This window comes from Panthera leo, chromosome D1, assembly GCF_018350215.1.
Source record: "Panthera leo isolate Ple1 chromosome D1, P.leo_Ple1_pat1.1, whole genome shotgun sequence".
NCBI lineage: Eukaryota > Metazoa > Chordata > Mammalia > Carnivora > Felidae > Panthera > Panthera leo.
The window spans coordinates 46,005,434-46,029,483 of record NC_056688.1 but is presented as its reverse complement, the minus strand read 5'-3'; the positions used below and the strand labels follow the sequence as shown (position 1 = coordinate 46,029,483).

The following is a 24,050-nucleotide window of genomic DNA, read 5'->3' as shown; positions in this document are numbered from 1 at the left end:
TGGGCAGATTTTGACAGGTAGGCTGGGCTCTTCAGGTGGAGTCAGCATAGGGAAGGGCTGGGGGCTGGAGGCAGAAGGAGGGAAAAGTGCCTGGTATATTCAGGAAACAGTAAGTGATTCTGTGTGTGAGCGTCTCCAGAAGTTTTGTGTCTGCAGCACCAAAACTATGAGCTCTTTGAGGATAAGCATCATGTTACGCTCATCTCTGCATTGTAGGATGCAGAGATAAGGACCCCACAGCCCTGCCCTCAAATGGAAGCTCCCCCCCCCGCCCCAAATCTGACCCCCATCACAGACTAGCCGTGAGCTTGGGCAAATCACAGGACCCCTTGGACCTGTCTTCTCATTTGTCAAAAGGGAATGAGACGCCAGCTGGAAAGTGTGCTTATGATGATTAAAAGAAATAATGTCTGTGAGAGAGCTTTGTGAGTTTTAACATACGCCATAAAGTGATGACAGCAGCTTTAACTTTCACAGCGCTTCATATGTGCCACATGCTAAGGAACATTCTAAGTATGCAATTCTCCCCTAAGAGGTGGGACATGCACAGAGGTGTGTGGCTTAGAACTCCCTTAAGAGAACCTGCTGAGGAAGAGGAGTTGAGTGGACAGCCTTCAGCTGCCATGCTGTCTCTGGGCTGCTCCCAGCCATGGCCACACACAGCAGATGCCTGGCCAATGCCGGGCCAACCCTCTGTGCAGGCAACCAGGGCTTGGGTTTTCCATCAACCTTCCTGAGGCTTTCCCAGGACCACACTGCAGACTGGGATCTTCTTAATTAATTCATAGAGACAGTGCAAGTGAGGGAGGGGCAGAGAGAGAGGGAGACACAGAATCCGAAGCAGGCTCCAGGCTCTGAGCTGTCAGCACAGAGCCTGATGTGGGGCTCAAACTCACAAACCGTGAGATCATGACCTGAGCCAAAGTCAGACACACACCCAGGCTGGGGTCTTCTGACTGAGGTCTCCTTCCTTCCTTCTCTCCTTTCAAGGGGGTCAGATCTACACTGTAGCCTGAAGGCCCCACCCACTCGCTAGCTGCTCCTGCTTCCCCCTTTATTCTTCCTGGGTGTTCCCCAACAAACCTTTCACACCTCTGTTTCTCAGAGGATCAGGTGCACAGACCTCAGGCTGGTAAGTGGAAGAGTCAGGACTCAAACTCAGGCTGCCTGGCTCCAGAGCCCATGGTCCTCCCCACAGAGCCACACAGCTCGGGCAGCTCTTTTGCACATCCACCAGAATGGAGTTATTTTTGTTAAAGACACTGCTCTAGACCCATACTGTCTTGATAGTGCTACAGACGTGGTTATGCAAAAGTGTAGGGGACAGACAAGACTAGGCAGGAAGTATCTGCCTTCCTAAACCCTCAACCCCAATCCCAAGTGCACACAACCCAAGGTAGGTGTAGAGCTTTCTGCCAAGCACCACACTCTACATTTAGCAAGAGGGTAAGCCTATCCTTCGACTCTCACTCTCTTCACCTCCAGATTATACCTCCCTGAGACAGTTTAGGATTCTGCCCTGGCAGGCATGTGTGTTTATTAGACTAAAGGATGATGGTGGGCATTCAGGTGCCCACCCTTCATGTGCCACCTTCAAGGTGACCCTGCAAAAGCCACTTAGGGGCAGGAAACATCCAGCCAAGGGCACACCATAAAGTAAATGTTATGAGGACTTGATGGAAAGCTAGACAGTCATTAAAGTTAGTGGTTTTTAAAACTGTGCAGCCACCTGGACAAATGTGGTTATTTAATGAGGTTATTTAAACCTTTTTTTTAATGTTTATTTTTGAAGGAGAGAGATAGAGCATCAGCGGGGAAGGGGCAGAGAGAAGGGGAGACACAGAATTTGAAGCAGGCTCCAGGCTCTGAGCTGTTAGCACAGAACCCAACACGGGGCTGGAACCTTCGAATCGTGAGATCATGACCTGAGCCGAAATCAAACGCTCAACCGACTAAGCCACCCAGGCGCCCTGTGTATGAGATTATTTAAAGTGAAAAGAGCAGGATATAAAAGGGCACAGATGTAATTTCAGCTATCCGAAACACACACACACACACACACACACACACACACGGACATGCACACACACAGCCCTGAAGAGCATACACATATAGAAACAGTATAATTCTCAGCATCTGCAGAAAAGACTCACAGTTTTAGTTTTTATACAGACTTAAAGGGTCCAGCAATGAGTTACAATCTGTAATGTTGCCAAAGTGAAGATTTGAGTCACTGGTACAATCAGGCAGCGAAAAGTGAGTTTCTCAGTGCTGCGTGTGTGGTTTGTGGGGCAAGGCAAATTCTCCAGAGGTACTGAAGAATTTTAGGATTTTCCAAAACGTTTTCAGTATATCTATGTTTAGAATCAAAGGTCAACCATAACGAGGTACTACTTAGACATAAGAGTGACTATGAAAGCTTTAGAAGAGTCTTTATATTTTGCTTTTATATTAAAATGTTTTATGCCTGAAATACTTCCTAAGCACATGCAAAAAATTGGAAATAAAGTTTCTAATGGAGATAATACTGAAATATAAATACTGAAAATATTTGTATAGAACTTTCAAGTAATTTACTACTGAATCAAAAGTAATTCGATCCTTCTGTCTTACCTATTCTCATCCCCATTTCACAGATGAGGAAGGTGGACAGTTTACGGAAATTGCCCAAACGCACACATCCAGAAAGCAGCTAAGCCTTGCTTTGACTGGACCTCATGACAGTGTCCCTTCTCCCCAATATTCCATGTAGGGGGGAACAGCTGACCTGGGGGGGGGGGGGGCTTGTCCTCTGCCTGGTCCTCTGAAGGAACTCAGCAGTGGCTGGGAAGGTCAGGCTATCATCCTGCAGGTGAGGCTGGGGAGCAGTGATGGAGTCCCCATCACTAGCCAGCTGGATCTCCCTTGGCAGGAGGGGGAATGGCTTCTCCAAAACAGCACAGGGTGGAGCACTCACTCTGTCCTGGCACACCATGAAACAAGAAGTCCATATTCTGCCCTCTGTCCCACTGAGTGACTTACCTGTAACAATGGCTACCAGCAAGGTGTGGAGCTGTAACTGACCTGGACTCTCTCCTTGCACCCCTCCTCTATCCTTCACTTCCTTACGTATGTGTTTAGAAGTTTTCAGTAGGTAGTATTGGCAGAAAAAATACAGAACGCCTACTTCAACTTGAATCTCAGCTAGGCAATAATTTTTTCTTTTAGCCTAAATATATCCCAAGTGTTGCAAGGAACATACATGGAACACAGGCCAAAATATGATTAGCTATTTACCTGAAATTTAAATTGAATTGGCATCGTATATTTTTCTTTGCTAAATCTGGTAACCCCAGCAAGAGAGGCAGAAGGGATCTTGAAGCTGGGAGGCAGTGTGCTGCATGCAGAGCAAAGGGCACTGCCGGGCTGGGTGGTATTGGTCAGGGTGCTCCCTCTGAGCGCCCTCAGTCTGGTCTGGCTTTGGCATTAGACACACCAGGGTTCGAATTTAGGCTCTGTCACTTAGGTCTGTGACTTTGGGTGTTTCTTGGAGACAAAATGTCACGGAAAACAAAATGGGTTTCCTCCTCTTCACTTGCCATATCTCTGAGTACTGGATTAAATAAAGCTGGAAGAGAGATGAACTTCCTGGCCTGGAAAAATATGTATCTTAAGTAGCAACAGGCATGCTAAGAGGTTACCCAGAGAACATCTGGGGGTCTGGGGAGGTCATGGGATTGGGTTCATGCGTGGATACAGCACACCCCCCCCTCTCAGGATGGCAGTTATGCCTACCACATGTGTCCCTGGTTGCTCAGTCAAACCCATGGGTAAGCTACAAAGATCCCAGGAGGGGCACCCTCAGTGGTCACATGCACACAGGGAGTGAGTGCCTCTGATGGCACCACATGGTGAACACTGGCTGTTCGTCAGCCTCAGCAACGATGCTCTCGAGAGGCGGAAGCAGGCCTTCAACACCCAGCTCTGTTGGCAAACCCATGCTTCCTCAGCAGTCAAGTAACACACCCAAGGCTGTTTGCCCAGCTCTGTTGACAGTCTGTTCCCATGTGTCCCCAAGGAGCTCTCCACCCATTAGAATCCATCGAGGCTCAAGACTCCTAAGGCTCAGAGGCCATTTTAGAGCCAAGCCCCCAAGCCCCCCCCCGCCCAGGGTTGCCCTGCAGGACCTACTGGGCTCAGAATCAAACCCGGGGAAAGCCACTTCTGCTCAGAGGCCCCTCTTCCTGGGTGGAACAAGGGGTTTGAAGGACAAGTACACTTGGCCCTTGAACAACACAGATTTGGACTGTGCAGGCCCACTTACACAGAGATTTTTTTTTTCGATACAGTACAGTGCCATGCATGTATTTTCTCTTGTGATTTTTAAAAATTTTTTAAATGCTTATTCATTTTTTGAGAGTGCGTGCATGCTCAAGAGTGGGGGAGGAGCAGAGAGAGAGGGAGACACAGAATCTGAAGCAGGTTCCAGGCTCCAAGCTGTCAGCATGAAGCTTGACGCGGGGTTCAAACCCATGAACCACGAGATGATGACCTGAGCTGAAGTTGGACGCTTAACAGACTGAGCCACACAAGGCGCCCCTCTCTTGTGACTTTCTTAATATTCTTTTCTTTTCTCTAGCTTACTTCACTGTAAGGATACAGTATATAACACATACAACATACAAAGTATGTGTTAATCGACTATGTTATTGATAAGGCTTCCTGTGGATAGTAGGCTAGTAAGTTTTGGGGGACTCAAAAGTTATATATGGATTTTCAACTGCATGGGGGTTAGCACCCCTCACTCCTGGGTTATTTAAGGGGCAATTATCATTCCAGTCCCTTCTAATGTGGACAGTGCATGATGCTGTCTGGCCTTGCATGTGTAGGAAATAAAACGTACAAACCAATCCACACACAGCCTTGACAGAGGCCCAGAGCAGGTGGGCCTATCTGGCAGGGGCTCCCTGGCTTTGTCCCTTTAGAAGTTAAGCATGGGATGTCCCCTTTTCATGGGATCACTGCCCACCATATTTATCTTTCCAAACCTCCTTGGGGGTGGCAGGTAAAAGTGACTCAGTTTCAGGACTGCAGGCAGCAGATGTTTTCCTTCAACAGGAAACATGGAGGGGTGTTTTCCTTGACTCTGATTAAAGCTCCTGTTGCCTCAGGGGTTTTCACAGAGCTGCACACACAGATGGTGTCATCATCCTGACCCTACAGACCCCCACAACAGCACCCTCCCTGCACTGACATGTGAGATGAAAGGTGCAAAATTAAGCCTCTCTCCCATTGCTCTGGCTTGCTGTGTGTGTGTGTGTGTGTGTGTGTGTGTGTGTGTGTGTGTGTGGCGGGGGGTGGGGGTCTCCTGTTGCTCTGGCTTGCTCTGGGGGTGGGTGTGGGGAGATATGCCCCAAGACTTCTGGGCCAGGGGTGGGAATCTTGCAAATTGACTCCTTTTTTTAAAAAGAACTGTAGTGTGGGACATCATATAGTGAATGCATCTGGAAAGAGTGAAACCACTGTCTTCCTGATATGGGCCGCTTTGTAACTTTGGATTTTTGTGTCTTGAATTTTGTGAAGAGGGTCTGGTGGGAGCTTGCCTTTCTCTGGAGCAAGAGGACCCTGCAGATAACATCAGCACACCTACGCCTGAGTGTCCACAGGACCCTGACTGGTTGAAACACCTGCTTCCCAGTCTTCATTACCTAGTCTATAACATGAATGCCTGACCCCTTGAAGAAGAGTGCCACAGTGGACAAGGCAACTTTGGAATCAGAGATACCCAGGTTCAATTCCCAGCTCTGACACTCAGTGCTGTGGTACCTGAGGTAAGTAGTTAACATGTTTCAGTCTCAGTTTCTTTATCTATAAAATGGGGGAGGACAATATCTCATACAGCTGCTGTCAGAATTAAATGAGATTGAAATCTATAAAATCTGTTAAAATCTATAAAGGCTATGAAAATCTATAAAGGCCTGGCACATTGCAGATACTGGTACTGGTCTAACTGCACGGGGTGGGAACTGCTTTCTCTCACCTCATGCTGTGGGGGCAGTGCCTCCTCTCACCTTGTGTTTCCCCTCTCAGCGGGGGAATACTCTGGTCCTTCCTGACAGGAATAGGCAGACCCAGGGGAAGCTCTCTCACTTCCACACCCAGAGGGAGAAGTGATTCAGAGTCCTAAAGCCTCAGGGGGAGAAGCAGACACTTGGTGGAGATGTAACACATTAGCCATTAAAATGATCAATTAGGTGGCAGTATTGAAACACTGACAAGTAGAATATTCCACCCACGCCTGGCTCTCATTTATCTTCCTCATGCCTAGCCAGTGCCTGACACCTACTCAACATCCAATAAACTCTTGCTAAGTAAGTAGAGAGAAAGTGTTCATGAAATACCATTCATTGAAAAAATCAGAACAAAATTATAGGCACATTACTCCATCTATGTTTATGCATAGACAGATACTGAAAGAAACATAGATGTAGCATTGTGGGAGAAATGTCATTTCTGTTTTAAGATTTTGAATAATGTGTTCAAGTGACCTTAGTAATAAAAATTCTAAAAATCAAGAAATGACCTTTGCTTACAAAGCAGCAGGAAGCCAGGCAGGCAGCTGTGGTATGGGAAGAGGAGGGCAGATACAGATTAGGATCCCTGCCTTGTCACTCCTAGCAGATCTTTGTGGGCAAATTAATTTCTCCGGGTTGTCAAGCTTAAACAGGGTGGTCTGTGAAAAGCTGCCTGGCCATGATTTACTCATAGTTTCCTGCCATCTCTTCTGGTGGGTTTATTACAAGCTGGGGCTCTAGATTTTAGCACATCATTGCAAGGGTGTTGGAACTTTAATGACACAGGACCTTATGCATGTGCTACAGGCGACTGACACCCTTCCAGGGGATACAGAGGTCTTAGGATCAGACTCAATGCTGCTTGGAGCGGGTTCTTAGGAGACAGTGAGTAAAGGTCTCAATTAAATCCAGTTGGAGTGGCATCTGGGTGGTTCAGTCAGTTTAAACGTCTGACTTCAGCTCAGGTCATGATCTTGTGGTCTGTGTGTTTGAGCCCCACGTCGGGCTCTGTGCTGACAGCCCAGAGCCTGGAGCCTGCTTCAGATTCTGTGTCTCCCTCTCTCTCTGCCCCTCCCCTGCTCGTGTTCTGTGTCTCTCTCCCTCAAAAAAATAAACATTAAAAAAATTTAAATCCAGTGGGAACACAGCAGGAAGTATTGGATGGGAAGAACAATTAAAACTTTGCTACACTTGGGGCACCTGGATGGCTCGGTTGGTTGAGCATCTAACTTGGGCTCAGGTCATGATCTCGTGGTTCGTGGGTTCAGGCCCCACATCGGGCTCTGTGCAGACAGCTCAGAGCTCAGAGCCTGGAGCCTACTTCCAATTCTGTGTTTCCCTCTCTCTCTGCCCCTCCCCCACATGCACTCTGTCTCTCTCTCCCTCTCAAAAATAAAGAAAACTAATAAAATTTTTTTTTTAAAGTTCGCTACACTCATCCATGCCTGCATGATTCCATGCATGTTGAGACCAAAGGACAATTTCAGCAAAACCCAGGCACCTGGTCTAGGAAAGAGAACCACACACAGCATACAGCAGACCTTGAGGACTGGTCTTATGGAGCAACTCTAAGGCTTGTGTCTCCATCCTGCCTCCTGTCTCCGAGGCTGGAGGGGAGGCATGTGGAGAAGAGCTTTAGAGGTAGAACACTCAAAAACCTTCTGGTTCAGTTCCTCATTGTACCAGAATGGGTGCAGGGACTCACCTGGCTGTCAGTGATGCAGGACCAGGGTCCTTGCTTCCCACTTCCCTTGTCCTCCTTCACCTCCCACGCCCCACGATTTCCCAGCTCTTAGCAAGGTCTGCCTAGCTGTCCTCTCCTTTGATTCCACCTGTCGATGAAGCCCAAATAAGCATCATTCCTTGCTAGGAGGTACAAGTGCTCATTCATGTTTAGAAATGGGGGTAGAGATGCTTGAGTGGCTCAGTTGGTTAAGTGTCTGACTCTTGATGTTGGCTCAGGTCATGGGATCAAGCCCTATATAGGGCTCTACAGTGAGCACAGAGCCTGCTTGGGATTCTCTCTCTCTGTCCCTCCCTCCCTCTCTCAAAATAAATAAACATTAAAAAATAAAAAAGCAATGGGGATGTACAGTGTACAGGGAGGAGGAAGGCCATGCAAAGACTCGTGGCAAGTATCTTGAGAAAGATCACTGCACAATCCAAGTAAGTATAACGTTTTTGACAGTATGAATCAAGAATCTAAAAAATCACCACTCCCCTTGCCTCAATATTTCTATTTCTAGGAAATTATCCTAACTATATAATCACACCTAGAAACAAAGACTGATCTGCAAAAATGGGCTCAGAGTAAATTTATATTTGCAAACAAACTAGAAGCAACCTGGGTGTCCATCTGTGGAAGGTTTCCGATGCAAAATTTAATATAAACCCAAGTTTGTTTTTATAAATGCTTTGGTGGGGAAAAGCCTGGAAGGAAATACACCAAAACATAAACCATGATTAGTACTGGTTGTGTGACTGATATTTTATTTTATATTTAACACTTCTGATTTTCTCAAATTTTTTCCAATTTTTTAAAATACTTATTTTTTTTTGAAGAGCGCAAGCAAGGGAGGGGCAGAGAGAAGGGGACAGAGGATTCAAAGTGGGCTCAGCGCTGACAGGCTGACAGCAGTGAGCCTGATGGGGGACTCAAACTCCTGAGTTGCAAGATCATGACTTGAGCCGAAGTCAGACGCTCAACTGAGCCACCCAGGCACCCTAATTTTTTCCAATTTTTAAAAGATGAATTTGCACTGATTTTAAACTCAGAGATGAGGGTCACTAAGAAGGAATTCTTGAGTAATTTTTTGTCTTTCCTGACACAGAGACCCAGAGTGGAGCCTGCAGACACGCACAAACACCACTTCCCAGGGTGGTCCCTGTGGACCCTGCCCCTCAAAGGCACCCCCCACCCCACCCCAGCTGCCACCTTCTGGCCCCAGGGCTCCAGTTCAGGGTGGCGTGTTACCTCATTGTTGGTGCCGACGTCCAGCAGGACTGGGAGGCACTGCTGCGGGCTGACCCCTCCGCATGCTGTGTACAGGGCCAGCTTGCCCACGGGGATGCCCATGCCGTAGCAGCCCAGATCGCCTAGGCCCAGGATGCGCTCCCCATCAGTTACCACCACGGCCTGGAAACAAAACAATCGGGAAGCGCCTCTCATGACAAAGTGCTCATCTTATCAACCCTTGCACACGTCAGGCCCGTCAAATGGACACCCACCTCCTCTGCTGCGGAACAAAACCGCCTGTCTGTGGAAAGGCCAAGGGATTCATTCAGCTGCAGGTAGGCTTTCTTCTTCCCGTGCCCTCCCCTTCCTGGCAGGCTGGTGAGAAACCCCACTGAGCTAACACCTTGCCCTGCTCTGAGGTTTGGGATGGGGACTGAAGAAACAGCTGGAGGGAAATCATATCTAGGTGCTCCCCCTCAAAGAAACTAAGCAGATCTTCTCAGCTTGGGATCTGGGGGCAGGGAAGGAAGGACATAATGAACAGAGACAATGAAAAACAGGTGTTCATGCCACTGCCACCAGCCCCCAGTATAGAGACCAATGAAGTCTCTCAGACCTGCTCCTAGGGTGTAATAAACCCACCCTGCACAGGGCAGGGCTCCTATGACAGCTGCTGGGGTCACTACTCCACACGAAACCAGGAGGATTCTAGACATGTACTGGGATTTGTGTTCTGGGAAATATTCACTGAAGGCATCCTAGGTGCCAGACACGGTGCTGGTTCGGGACTTCCTTGCTGTTAACTAACAGATGCCGATGAAGCTGATGGTAACTGAAATTATTGTGATTATGATAGATATTCACTTATTCATTCCTTTAGCACATATTTACACAACACCCACTTCGCAGACACTATGCCACATCCTGGGGGAAGGAGCGTCAGTTTGTGCTTTTGTAATAACAAGTATGTACGGACTCAGACCTTCAAGAACCAAGGGGCAAAACAAGAGATGAAATATATGTATTTATAATTAACGAGTCTGGAAGGAAAGTGGGTACAGCATAAACAGCATGAGGGCAGCAGAGACAGAGAAGGGAGAGTCACTTTCTGTAGGGCAACCCTTCATGGGTGAAGGGACACATGTGCCACACCTGACACAGGAGAAGACTGTCTGCAGGGGGTGCAGCTGGGGAGGAAGGCACTTGATACAAGAGGAAATCAGGATCCAGGATAGAGATGGGGAGGGGGTGGCCTATGTGTGGGGAACAAGGAGATGCCGGTCCTATGAAAGCACAGAACAAAATGCCAGGCAGGAGTCAGACTGTGAAAGCCACAGGGATCCCCTCAGGGTGACAATGAAGTTGTCTATAGGTCACCTCCACCTGCTATCACTCCTCTGTCTTGAAATGAGTTAAGTTTATGAGGCCACCCATCCCTCCTCTAGAGCCTGGCTTTGGCCAGGTCTTAGGTCCAGCTCTGAGCTATGGAGGTCCTGGTGCCCCAAGCATGGTGCTCATGGGCACCACAGGGCTCAGTTCACTCCATGCAGGTACAACTCCAGCCCTGGGGATCAAGAGATGAAGACCCATTCTTGTCCTGGAAGAGTTTATGATCTGGTACCCAAGGGGTCCATGACAACTTATCATTTCTGTTTCTCTAGCTCTCTTAAGTGTGAGCGTGCACATGGGCTGGTGCTGCCTTTTGGTAGAAACAGGTGTAGGGATTCTTTTTTTTTTTTTTTTTTTTTTTTTAAAGAGAAAGAGAGGCACAGAGACAGAGAATCCCAAGGAAGCTGCACCCTCAGCATGGAGCCCGACATGGGGCTCAATCCCATGACCCTGGGATTGTGACCTGAGCCAAAATCAAGAGTCAGAAGTTCAACTGACTGAGCCACCCAGGTGCCCCAGGGATAGGGATTCTTAAAAACACTCCTCCTCTTCTGAAAAGGGGACTCACAGGGTCATGGTACAAGAGACCCATGAAGATTATGATATTCCCCCTCAGACTGCTCTACTGCCTCTATGGAGAATGTTCTCAACCCACATGTCACCTGATTCTCTCCACAGCCCTGGCAGGTAGGTGAGTCTGAGACTGTTAGCCCATTTCACAGGTGAGTAAACAGAAGCTCTAAGACCTTCATGTTTGATACGTATTTGTTACGTATCAGCCAGATGCCAGGCACTGGACTGGATGTTTGCACATTGGGTATCTTAGGGGAGTTTAGATGACTTACTAAAGTCACTTTGTGCATGTGGCAGGGCAGGATCCTAATTAGGGTTTGGGTTCCTGGTTCAGGGCTCCTTCTACTACATTTCAGTTGGCAGAAGCACCATTAAAGCACATGTGTTCTTGGTAAAGTTCTGCCCTGCCTCTTTGCCACCCTCCCCACAGCCCGCCTCAGACCTCCCCCTTGCAGCTCTCCCTGGTGAAGCCTGTGCCTTCGTATGAAGGGTGCCCACACTCTGGGAATCTCCCATCTCTCCTAATCCAAGCTTCCTTATCCTGATTCCCACTGTCTAAGAATTTCTCTCCGCTGAGGGGCAGTGAGTTAAACAGAGGAAGTCAGTGACTACTCCAGGGTGTTATCCCTACAACTCTGGGGTCTTTCAATGGCAACGGGGCTCCTGAAATGTTCAAGGGCACTCCACTGCACGCCCACCTCCTCTGAGGGCATGTCTCGCTCCATTTGTCACCCACTCTCAACCCCACTGTGAGAATGGCTGGGTTACTGCATCAGCTTCAAGCCACACTCATCTTCCTTCCAATCTCCCCTCCCAACCAATGCCAGATTCACTGTATCAGAAGCCCATTTTCATTATGCCATTCCTAGCTTCAAACACCTTTAGTGGCTTCTAACAGTCCAAAGAATAGAGTCCAAAACGTTTAACTCTTTAATGATCTGAACCCAATATATGTTCTGACTTATCTCCTGCTACGCATCTGCACACAAGCTCCTCCTCCAGCCAGACTGGCCTCCTCATTCCTCCCAGACATGCTCTGAACTCACCTATAATCTCCTCCCTCTCAGCCCCTATGCTCCTTCTCTTTTTCCAGCATGCAAACGCTGCCCACGACAATCTAATGTGATTTCTCCTAGCACTTCTTATAGCTACTGCACAGGTAGCCTGCTCGCCCTCCTTGTCTGTCTGCCTGCCTTCCACAAACATTGATTAAGCACCTACTGCTTGCCAATCCTTGCATAGGGTGCTACTTTAACATTTTAAAAAATGCACATTTTATCTCACCAAACAACCTAAAGGTTAATGGCAGGGGTTCTGGAGTCTGATAACCAGTATTTAAATCTAGGCTTCTTGATAATGTACCATATGTAAACTTGGGTAAACAGATAATTTTTCTGAGTTTTAATTTTCCATAAAATAGGGATAATAATCATACCTCACTCATCAGATTGTTGTAAAGATGAAATAACAGTTTCATTTTCACCAGGTGCGTTGGGTAAGTGATCAATAAATGGTTGCTTCTCTTATGATTACCATGGTGGTTATTATTTGGGGCAAAGATCCCATATTAAATTTTTAATTGTTTTATTTCTTTCTAGTTCAGCATTATCACAGAAAGGCCATTCAGTAACTATCTGTTAAATGAGTGATTGAAATGGAAACCAAGCGGAGATGCAGTGGCTAATGGCTGAGAAAGTCAGCCATGCAAAACTTGTGGTTTCTGCTGTCATTTTTTATTTTTTTTAATTCAAGTTAGCTAACATACAGTGTAGTCCTGGCTTCAGAAGTAGAACCCAGTGATTCATCTCTTACATAGGACACCTAGTGCTTATCCCAAAAAGTGTCATTCTTAATGCCCATGTACAGCTGGCTATCTGTTGGATATTGCCACTTGGACGTCCAATAGTCCTCCCAAATTCTTGAGTCCCTAACCAAATGACTCTGCTTTTCCCTTTTACTCTTCTAAACCTTTCACTTCTGCTGCCTTCTTGCCCTTCGTTACCTTTATCTCCCAAGGTCAAAACTGTCTTGTCTCCTTCAGCCACAGCCAATTGGTTACCAAGTTCTGCTGATTTGATTTCCTCCTTGTTTTTCCATTTGTTCCATGAACTTTACTTTCACTGCCACTTGCCTTAGGTCAGCCCATCCATCTCATCAACCACTGTAGTGGTCTCCTGACTGGTCTCTCCACTCTTGGGATTCCCCCTGCTCCACTGCAGGTCTCCAAAGCACACCCAGATTTGTCACTTTCTTACCCTAAACCTCCAGGGGCTCTCGATGCCTGTAAAACAAAGCTCAAACATCTTTGACTGGCATTTAAGGCCTTCCATGGTCCAGGTCCAATCTACTCTTTGAATTTCTTCTTTATCCAAATAGAGTAATTCTAACCTTGATAAGGTTTGTACTTTCCAGACTACATGCCATTTTACCCCCTCAATCCCTATGATCTCCCTGATCCACATCCTACCATCCTTGTGTGCTTTAAGGAGCTGTACACAAGTCACCTTCCTCCATGATGTTCTCCCCTTCCAGAAGTCATCATTCCCTCCTCTAGCTTGTCTTGAGGGCAAATAATGGGACTTGTCATCTTTGATTCTTCAGCACTGTGCTTGGTGCCTGCAGTGTGATATGAACTGAATAAACAGTGGCCAATGTGACAGATCTAACATAGAAAGCAAAAGATCTCCAAAGGGCTAATTCAGACCTTTTGTGTGAATGAATGAGTTGGGAGAGGAGATACTGGATCCTATTTTTCATGACATCAATGGAGCTGATGCCAAGGGCCACTAGTGCAGTAGAGGTCAAAAGGCTGAGAACAAATCTGAGTAGCACTGTGGAGTTTTAGAGTCCAGCAATAACTATATGAACTACAGGATCAGTTTCCTTGTTTGGATGGCATGTGCAACTCCTAATTCTTCTTACTTCAGATGACTAGGGGGAGGGTGGGCCACATTCTTCCTCTGTCCACTTAGCTTGGACATACAGCATTTTCTGACTTATTGTCCATGTCCCTTAGTGTAGGTGGACCCAATGGGGCCGACCTCAGACTGCCCTGAGGGTCATGACTCCTTGCTTGCTGTAGCCCTGCTTTCCCTGGACTTGTAGCTATGTCATGGGCTGCCCACAGCCCTGTGTATGCATCCCTCTCCTTCCTCTTTCCCTCTCATCCTTCCTTTTCTCCTCTTCCTCCTCCTCCTCCTCCTCCCCCCTCGCCACCTACTATCCACAACATAAATGATGCACAGTCTGCAGTTTCAATTCTTGGTTCCACCCTTCACAAACAACCTAACCTCTCAGCTTCCTTGTCTCTACCATAGGGATAATAATAATCCCTACCACTTACAAGTCATGAGGAGAAGTCTGTGGTAATCTACATAAAGCACTTGGCAGAGCTGTGTGAGGTGGATATGGGGATGAGCTGCCCACATCTCCCTTTCAGGACTGAAGGAGTGATTCCCTTAGCCGTACCCTCAGCTGTCAGCCCGCTTTGAGAATTTCCTTGACTGAAGAGAACCACCTTGCCCAAAGTCACACCCTGTTCCAAAGGGTAGCAGTCCACAACCAATGACTGGTGGATGCAGGGCTACAAAGGCCTGGCTCCCCTGCCTCAAGTTGGTTTGACTTTGAAGGACGACCCCAGCTACAGAGGCTCCTCATGGGCTCAGCTGAGTCTTCCTTGAGACCTCACCCAGCTCAGCCTCTCTCTGGGCTTTCTCCTGCTTCCTTCCCTTCTAGAGGTGTTGACCCCAAGAGCACTCCCTGATATGCTGATATCTGTCTCAGAGAATGTTTCCCAGGAAACCCACCTTCTGACATTGAGGAGGGAGTGGGCCTGTGCATTACAGGCGGGCACTTGGTGCCAGCACCTCATAAGTTTGCCTGCCCACGTGGAAGGGGCCGCTCCTGTGCCCAGCCACCTCTAAGCACCTCCCCCCGGAAGCTGCTGGGATTGGGATGAGGGAGAGATTTAGGAGCTTGGGAAAGCTGTGGGGAGGAGGGCTGTTCTCAGCCGAGACTTCCTCAGGCTCGAGGCAGTGGCCACTGTGGGAAAGAGTCAGAAAAGCAGTTCTCACTCCTCTTTGTGATTTACGCTGGACAGCTCTGGGCAGCCTGGCCCGTCCCCTCCTCCCTGAACAAGAGGGGCCCACAAAACTTCATGGCCTCCGCAGCCCTGGGCTTTGGCCTCACTTCCCTCCCAGCCTACTTCTCCTGTACCTGTCTGCAGTCCTGCTTTCTGGCTGGGAAACCAAGGAAAGTCATCCTTTATCTTCTGAGTTCCTCTGGACCACACCTCCCCTCCAGCCCAGAGGCCAACAGCATCAGGGTCTAAAGATACCTGTGCCTTGGAAAACCACCTCCTGGGCTCAGCAGCTGGGGGAGAGGAGGCTCAGCTTCAGGGCTCTGTGGGCATCAACACCTTTCATGGCTGACCATGGGCAAGTCACAGCACCTCAGCTTGCTCACCTGAGGAACGACACACCCCAACCCATTCTTCAAGGACCCACCTTGGAGGTGTTCATGGCACATCTTCCTTCCTCCACTCTCATCACAGTGGCTGAGAGAACCAAAGGAAGTAATGATGGGGAATCTGCACCAGCCCCCAAGTAGCATGGAAGGGTATTCCCTGCCTAGGGAGGGAGACCTTCATCTCCTCTTTTTTGTCTTATGAAATGTTTATTTTTGAGAGAGAGAGAGAGAGAGAGTGCACGCATGCATGAGTGAAGGAGGGGCAGAGAGAAGGGGACAGAGGATCTGAAGTAGGCTCTGCACTGTCGCACAGAGCCCAACATGGGGCTCAAACTCACAAACCTCAAGATCATGACCTGAACTGAAGTCGGATGCTCAACCAACTGAGACACCCAGGTGTCTCTCACTCCTCTTTAAGGCAACTGGAGGAAACACACCAGCAAACAAGAAAGACTAGGAGTTGGAACATTCTGAACCTTTGAAAGGGCAGCCTTAGGAGTGGCGGGGGTGGGGCGGGGTGGGGGGGTGGGGGGGAGGATCCTCCAGGAAAAGACTGGTGGGGCAGACCGGAGGCTGGGGTAAGCCGGGGAGCAGCCTGATCAGTCCTAATTGACTTATTTACAAACTATGGACCCAATATTTAGCCCAGCTATGGGCTCCTGGTTTTTCTAGAGAAAGCCAGAAATCCAAGTTTCTATGTTTCCTTTCTCAAATGAAGTCTCCCGATTTTAAAATATTGCCTACCAATTCAAAAATTTGAAAAATCACTGAAGGCCAAGTCAAACATGTCTAGGGGCCAGATTGGCCGGCTGCCCCTTTGTGGCCTGGGATCTGCAGGTAACACAGCCTCCTCCTTGGCTGCTCTCAAGGCCTCTGCAATCTTTCCCCTGCCATGCTTTGCCCTACAGCCTCCCCTTCTACTTCCAGCAATGACCACAACCATTTGAGTGCCTTTCAGTGTTGTACAGACTCTATGGTTAGTCCTCACAAGAAGAAAACAAAGATCAGAGAGCTTATCTACATGTACGGCAAGTAAAGGGCAGATTCAAGATGTCTGACCACAAAGCCAGAGCTGATTCTTCTGTAGAGTTACCAGGGACTGATTTCGGGGTTTCTCCCAAGTGAGACAGACAGAAAGGGTGGAGGGGAGGAGCTGGCCCCAGCCATTCACTTGTCCGCTCTAAGCTACTACAGGGGTAGTGGTCAGCCAGTCAGCACATTTGATCCTCTGTCTCTGGGCTCCTCTCTTGGGCAGCACACAGTCTACTGCAGTTGTTTCTGGGTCAGTCCCTCCAACTAGACTTTGAGCTCCTTGAGTTTGGGCCTGTATACCTTCTTTATCCCGGAAACTACAGGGAAATCATATAGATGTTTACCATGTGATAGACGGAAGCAACCAAATTAGATGCACCGGTCCAGATCTGCCCATGGAAACTCTGCTTGCCCTAGAGGCTTCAGATGTCTCTGTCTACGGTCTGCTCCAGTCCCACCCCATCTGGGGTGACCTAAAGCTCCGTTTCTCTTCCTCTAAAATCACAAAAGTTGCTGTCTCCAACTCTCTGGTAGTTAGCGCTTAGTCCTTAGAAGGGCCTCAAACTATGTTTGTTGAAGTCAACGAGTATTTTTTTAAGTTGTGCCCTGACCAAAGGAGCAAAGAGAACCAGAAATCCAGTCCACGAGCCCCTCACCAAGCCTCTGCCAGCCCGGGGGAACGGGCACCTTCTTCTTACTGTTTAAGAGGGGATGGCTTTTTGTCATTCTTTTGAATTCCTCGTAGCTTGCACGAAGGCACGGCGCGTGTTGGTGGAGACCCCATTTCTCTGCTCCTGGCACAGTGCCTGGTACACGGAAGGCCCTCATCATGTCCGCTGAGTTCATTCACCTCAGCAGGCATCTACTGCATGCCTCCTATGTACAAGGTTTCACCACGGCTGAACCTCCTAGGAAGGTAGACAGATTCGTCTGCTGACATCAGCAGCATGTCTGCACAGGGCAGGCTGGAGTTAACTTCCCGTCCAGTGAGCTGGCTTCCCTTAACATGGTTCAGATTTTATTATAGCTTCACTAGACACACCCTAGGAACTTGCTTCTTCTGGGATGGAGACCAAAACCCTCAGGGCCAAGGCCTGCATATAATTGGAGTCTAAGCAGATAAGCGGGGAAGAGAAGCACAGGGCAAAATCACACCCAGACAGAGACGTATGAAATGAGCTCTTCACCGTGGCCAGGACTGAAGTCCCAGGGTCCTGGCCGTGGCTCGGCCTGGCTCCCAAGAGCCAAGGTCCTGGCCTCCATGCTCTGGTTCTGAATGCTACCACTCCCAGAGAGGGCCAGAAGTGGGTGGAATGCAAAGAGAAGTGTGCAGAAAGAAGCTGTACTCAGTGCCTAGTGCAGAGAGGTGGGAGTCGTTCAGGGAACTGGCAGGAACAGGGAGGGAGGGTCTGGGAGGAAGCAATGCTGGGGTGCCTCAGCCTCCCAGTCCAGCAGGGCGGTGCTGGCATCACCCTGAGAGGTATTTACACTGTGCTCAGTCAGCTCTAGCCCCTCCCCAGCTTGTGGGCCAGAACTACCCTCATGAAGCAACTAGCAGATGTTCTGCATTTTTGCTTCGCATGTTTCATCTGCAGAAGCGACATGATCTTTTTTTTTTAATGTTTATTTATTTATTTTGAGAGAGAGGAGAGAACTCGAGCAGGGGAGGGGCAGAGAGAGAGAGGGAAAGAGAATCCTAAGCAGGCCTCACGCTGTCACTGCATAGCCTGATGCGGGACTCGAACTCATGAACCATGAGATCATGACCTGAGCTGAAATCAAAGAGTTGGGATGCTTAACCGACTGAGCCACCTGGGTGCCCCAAAAGTAACAATGATGTTAAATGTGAAAGCCCCCCGTGCTCTTCCACAAAAGTCCCTATGGCAGGAGGAGATCTGGGCATGTAGCCAGAAGCTAACAAGTTCCTACAAAGCTTCATGTCTTACATTTTAAAACCAACACAAAGTGTGCATTCTATATTATATCCTGCTTATGATATAAATATGTTTTCCACTTAGATATTTTTCAGTAAAACTGATATTCCAGGAAGAAGGTTTATTTTGTCACTCCATATGTATCACCTCCACTAACTGCATACACCCAGGCATGAAGGTACCGTTCATCATAAGCTTTTCCTCTTGTTGAAGAATATCCTCATCCCATGTCCTCTCTCCAAAGCCTACGTGGCCAAACTCTACCCCTCAATTCAGGGCCCTGCTCCAATGTCACTTCTCCCATGAAGTCTTTCTAAATTCCCCTTAGGCTAGAAGTAATCTCTGCCCTCAACCCTCAGCTCTCTCTGTGTGCTTCCTTTACCTCTGATCAGGTTCCTTGTTAGTCTTTTGTATCTCTGTCTTATTTTCCTCGTGAAAAGTCAGCTAGCGGAGAAGTTCTGATTTCTCCCCAAATCCACCATGGAAACTGGCAGTGTATATTTGGTAGGTACTCAATACATGCTGAACATGTCTTCAGACTACTACTGCTACTACCACTGATGATGATGATGATAAGGGCAATTTCACATGGCTGGGGGTCAATGTAAACCTCTGCTCCATGGTGCGCTTATGCTTGGCTCTCACTGGCCTGTGCTCTGGGTCTGGGAAAGCCTTTGGTGTTGCAGTGGCTCATTTTCTAGCTGGGGATGCCTCTGGTCCCGGTTGAAAGGACTCACCCAACAACAGAACAGTAGCAAAGAAAATGGGACCATACCTTAATATTGTCTTCTGGCCAAGAGTTCAGCATTGTTGCAAGGTGGCCCTTGTCATGAATGGTGATAAACAGCCCCCTAGGAAAAACAAAACAGGTACACACAGAGAAACCAGCCAGTCAGATTACGAACAGAACAAAGACCACAATACTGTCTATCACTGCATCATTTAATTTTTCCCCACAGACCTGGGCAAAGGCAACCTCTAAATTGCCTGCCCTGCCCTGGCCTTACTCCAGTGTCTCCTCTCCATAAGGCAAGGAGTCCACGGGGCCAAGTGCTGTGCCCTCCTGGGGCCTGTGTTCTCCAGAGACTGCCCCTCCCTTCTGCCCTGTAGACCAGGCACAAAGGACCCCAGAATTCTCTGAGGGACCCAAAGCTGCTTCAGGAAACTGTGTCGACCTCTTCTCTGAGTCCTCCTGTGAGTACAGCCCACACCACAGTGGGCAGACCCCCACGCCTGGGGCTGTGGTTGGAACATGGACTTGTGGGTTGTGGCATCCAGACACAGGCAGTGGGGGATGGAGCTGGGCAGAGGAGGAGGGGTGGGCTGCCAGATGTGAGACACTTTTCCCTGCAGCACTAGAGCCTGTGACTTCTAAATTCAAACTTGGCCTTCCAGACCAGCATGAAGGTGTATCTGTAAAGGCGGGGGTGTGGGTGGAACATTATTTTACATAACAATTCATTAGCATGATTTAGAACTTCTAAAGTTCAGCCCTCTGTATATGGACCTGAGTCTTTTGCCCTGGGATCGGGGTATGAAGATGGGATAGTTCGTGCCACTTCCTTCTTTCTCTTTTGTCCAATACACCCAAAAAGACTCCTTTTGCTAATGAAGCACTCACTGTTTTGCCAATGTGAGGAGGCCAGGGAGTTGTGGGAGAACAGCCTCCCCCACTCTCACTGCCCTGGTGAACTCAGAGAAGACTTCCCAACAGTGCTTCATGGCTTCGTGAGATGCTCACATTTTGGATCTGTTATTTAAATCATGCCCTAGTCAACGATGTCAACACCCTGGGCCCTGTTCTTTAGTCTCAGCAGTCTTGTAAAACTCCCAACTGTGGACAAACCTCCTCTCTGCTCCCTGTACGCCTCCACCCAGGCGGCCGAAGGCAGGCGGAGAAAGTCTTACCACAGGACTGAATGGCACTTCCACAAATCCGTCACTGTCACCCCCCCACCGTGGACTCCCAACAGCCGACCGGTCTTTGTTCTTTCAGTGTTTCTCCGGTCAAAATCCACTCTTTCTACTCTTTGCAAAGACCATTTTAACTTCTCTGTTCTCAAACCTCCAACAAACAGCCTCACCTTCCCCCAACACCCCTAGTGACCTCGCCTCTGATGTCACATGAAGCCACGGGATGGCATCTCTGTCAACCTCCCACCACCAAACCTGCAAACTTCTGCATCTGCAGACAGTTCCTTCATTCCTTCTGTTCCAATGAATATTATAAAGTCTTATGCTTAATTACCTCTTCTTTCCTCTGCACTGTCCATTAACTTCCCATCAGCCCCACAATATCCCCAAACCTTTATCGTCTTACAAACTTCTGGCTTTTGTTAGTGACAGTCTGTTGAACGGACTAAACTTTCTTCAGATAACAATAATAAAACTATTATTTTTTTAAAACGATTATATTATTGTTACAAAGCTTAAGAGTGTATAAAATATACATTTTGAGGCAATGGAGGTTGGCCAAAAGCAGGCAGAAACTGAAAGGGAATTTACCTTTGAAAGCAGGAATTACACCTCTCGAGATTTACGAATTTGCAGCTTCATGTCTGAGGGGAGTCTAGTCTGAAGGCAACTTAGGGCAGCAGAGAGCCTTCCCAGCTCGAGGTGTCAGAGAGGGGAGTTAGGGCTGGTAGAACAGCCAGGAAGTGAAAGGGGGCATTCTGGAAGGGAAGGAGCCACAGAAAGAATGAACTCCCAGGTCTGGGTATAAAACCCGCCCACATCATTAAGCTGCCGACCATCACCTGGGCACACACGAGGGCCTGGTAAAGAAGCCGCAGCTGCGAGCAGCAAAACCCCAACAGAGATTTCAGTTGCTGCCAATCTGGAGAGACAGGGTTTTACACAGAGCTCCTTTAGAATATTCTGCTTACTTTATGCATGTTAGACATTTTCCATCAAAAAAAAAAAAAAAACTGAAACAAAACAAACCAACAAAGACCACCATGGAACCCCAAACTATTCTTGGCTTCCACGTTCCTTGCCAACACTGTTTCTTCTCTCTCCTCTCTTCCATCACCAAACTTCTTAAAAGCGTGGTCTACACTGGCTGCCGCTGGTTTTTGTCTCCAGCTGCAGCATGCCTTCTCTCACGGTCATGCGGCCAAAGCTGCACTTGCTAAGGCCACCAATGACTTCCATATCCCTGGTATAACAGGGATTTTCATTCTTCATTGCCATCGGCTTCCCAGTAGCGTCGGACACTTTTACCTACTCCCACCCAACCTTCGGCCTCTGTGACTCTCTCTCTGAGTCTTCCTCTTACCTCTGGCTGCTTGAAGTTCTTCGTCTTTCATGGAGGGCCATCCAGCTATTAGGTGTTATAGTTCCTCAAAAACTTGTACTATTCCACTTTCCTTCCTACCCTTATTACTGTATGTGGCCCAAGGCTTTGGGCCAGTGACGCTCAGATATCCACAGTCCAGAGTTTCTCACCTTTGGTGCTACTGACATCTGGGTTGGAAAATTTTTGCTGTGAGAAGTGAGGTGGCCCTGTGCACTGTAGGGTGTCTGGCAGTATCGCTGGTCTCTACCTACTATGGCAATAGCACCCCCATACTCTGTTGTGACAACCGAAAATATCTCCAGACATTTGTAAATGTCTCCTGGGAGGCAGTGTCACCCCTGGATTTAGAGCCATTGTTCCAGCCCTTTATATTTAACTGTGTGCCTGACACGTCCCTTTGCATGTCTCAAAGGCACTTCAAACTCAGCAGGTCCAAAACCAAGTCTCTGATCCTAATCTCCCACCACTATGACTCAAAGACAGAACAAAACAAAGACCCAAGACAAACCTGATTCTCTTCCCTTCCTCCTTTTCTCAGTGAATATTAACCCCTCACCCCACACTCCCATCTAGTATATACATCTAATTTAACAATCCCAGTCCCCTGGAATCAATCTTCTCCCCTTTAACATAACCCAACGCCAAGTCCTTCAATTCTACCTTCTATGTAGCTCCTGGTTCATACGCTTCTTTCTACCCTAACATCACCTCCCTGGTCCAGGCTCCTATTCTCTCTTCCCTAAAGAGAGAGTGGGGTGTCCTTTGGGGCACCGCCTCTTGTGTGTCTCCAATCCACTTTCCATACAGTATAAAGAGAGGGGTTCTTGAAATCAAAGTCTTACTTTGTTATTCCTTGTGCTTGTCTTCCCATGACTCTTGGAATGAAGACCCAAATCCTTAACATGGCCGACCTGCAAGGCCGCGTGGTCTGGCCCTTGCCAACTTATTATCCTTACTTCACTCTCCCGTCATCTGCCACACTGGCCTTCTTTCCATCCCTCCACGTGCCATGATCTTCTTACCCCAGGACTAGTTCACATACTGTTCCCTTGCCGGGCACACCCTGCGCCTCCTCACTCTTTTTATTTTTATTTATTTACTTAAAAAATTTTTTTTAACGTTTATTCATTTTTGAGAGACAGAGTGCAAGTGGGGGAGAGGCAGAGAGAGAGGGAGACAGAGAATCCAAAGCAGGCTCCAGGCTCTGAGCTGTCAGCACAGAGCCCAACGCGGGGCTTGAACTCACGAACCGCGAGATCATGACCTAAGACGAAGTCAGATGCCTAACCGACTGAGCCACCCAGGCGCCCCTCTCCTCACTCTTTGTTTAGTGGATCCTCCTCATTCTCCTGATGACTTCCGAGTCAAAGCCGGAGCTCTCTGTTACACGTTCTCAAAGTGCCATCCCTGCATACACAAACTTCTTACATTCATTTGTGTGGCTGTTTTGTTAATATGCCGCTACCTCCCTAATTAGACCATAAGCTTCACTGGGGCAAGGTGAACATTTATTTTGTTGTTGTTGACTACTGTACATCCAGGCTTAGTCCATAATAGATGCTCAACACCTGCTTTGCGAATCAATGGAGTGAGCAAGTGAACCTGAGAATGGCTGGAGGTTGAGGGATGAGAATGAAAGGTGCCGAATAAAGTTGGAGAGAAGAAAATTTTTATGCATGTGGGGTTGTTTCATGCACCAGGGATCACTAAGGCTGGGTGGGGCTGGGCTGGGTTAGACTGTGCCCTGTGGCTTAGACCAGGGGAATGCACATATGAAAGTGGGTGGACACGCTGGGGAAGAAGAAAACCCCAGAGTCTAAGACTTGGGGGATGCAGGGCTCCTTCCATCACATTGATGGAGGGCAATGTGGGTGTTGGAATGACCTTATTCACAAGGTTTGAGAGCAAGTTCCAGCATTTGCTGTGCCATTTTGAAATGACCAAGGGGCACTCAGTCATATCAATCAAGATGAAAATGAGGCATTGGATTGGCTTCTTGGTAGTTGTTTTTATGAATGATCTCCAGGAAATGTGAGTTTGGAAAATCGCACTATGTTCATAATTATGAACTTCAAGGAATGACCTGTATGAGAAAAGCAGCCACACATGGGCCTCCTGAAGTTTAACTAGGGGTACTTGCCTAGTGGCAGTAGAAGGGTAAATGGATCAAGGTGAGTACATAAGCCCAGAACTTTTAAAGAACCACCTTCTCCACCTCCCAAACCAGCCACTGCTCTGAGGCCAGGCCTGAGGAGGTCTTGTTAGGGGTGTATTTCTGCTAGTTTTTACTTCCCCACAGTTGTACTTCTAATATCCATAAGTGATTTCCCCCCTGGGGTTGTCCAGAG

General features: G+C 48.1%; 1 protein-coding gene across 3 annotated transcripts in view; it reads right to left on the bottom strand.

The window, feature by feature from the left end:
• The window catches only part of ME3 (malic enzyme 3), a 183,807-nt gene that overhangs the window by 46,160 nt on the left and 113,597 nt on the right, over positions 1–24,050 (bottom strand). For 2 of the 3 annotated variants that reach the window (XM_042907337.1, XM_042907339.1), the window contains 2 exons: positions 19,180–19,255; positions 9,028–9,189 (listed from right to left, as the gene is read on the bottom strand). In XM_042907337.1, coding sequence (XP_042763271.1) covers positions 9,028–9,189; positions 19,180–19,255 — 238 coding nt within the window. The remainder of the gene's footprint in view (positions 1–9,027; positions 9,190–19,179; positions 19,256–24,050) is intronic. The other variant, XM_042907338.1, reaches the window with a different exon arrangement.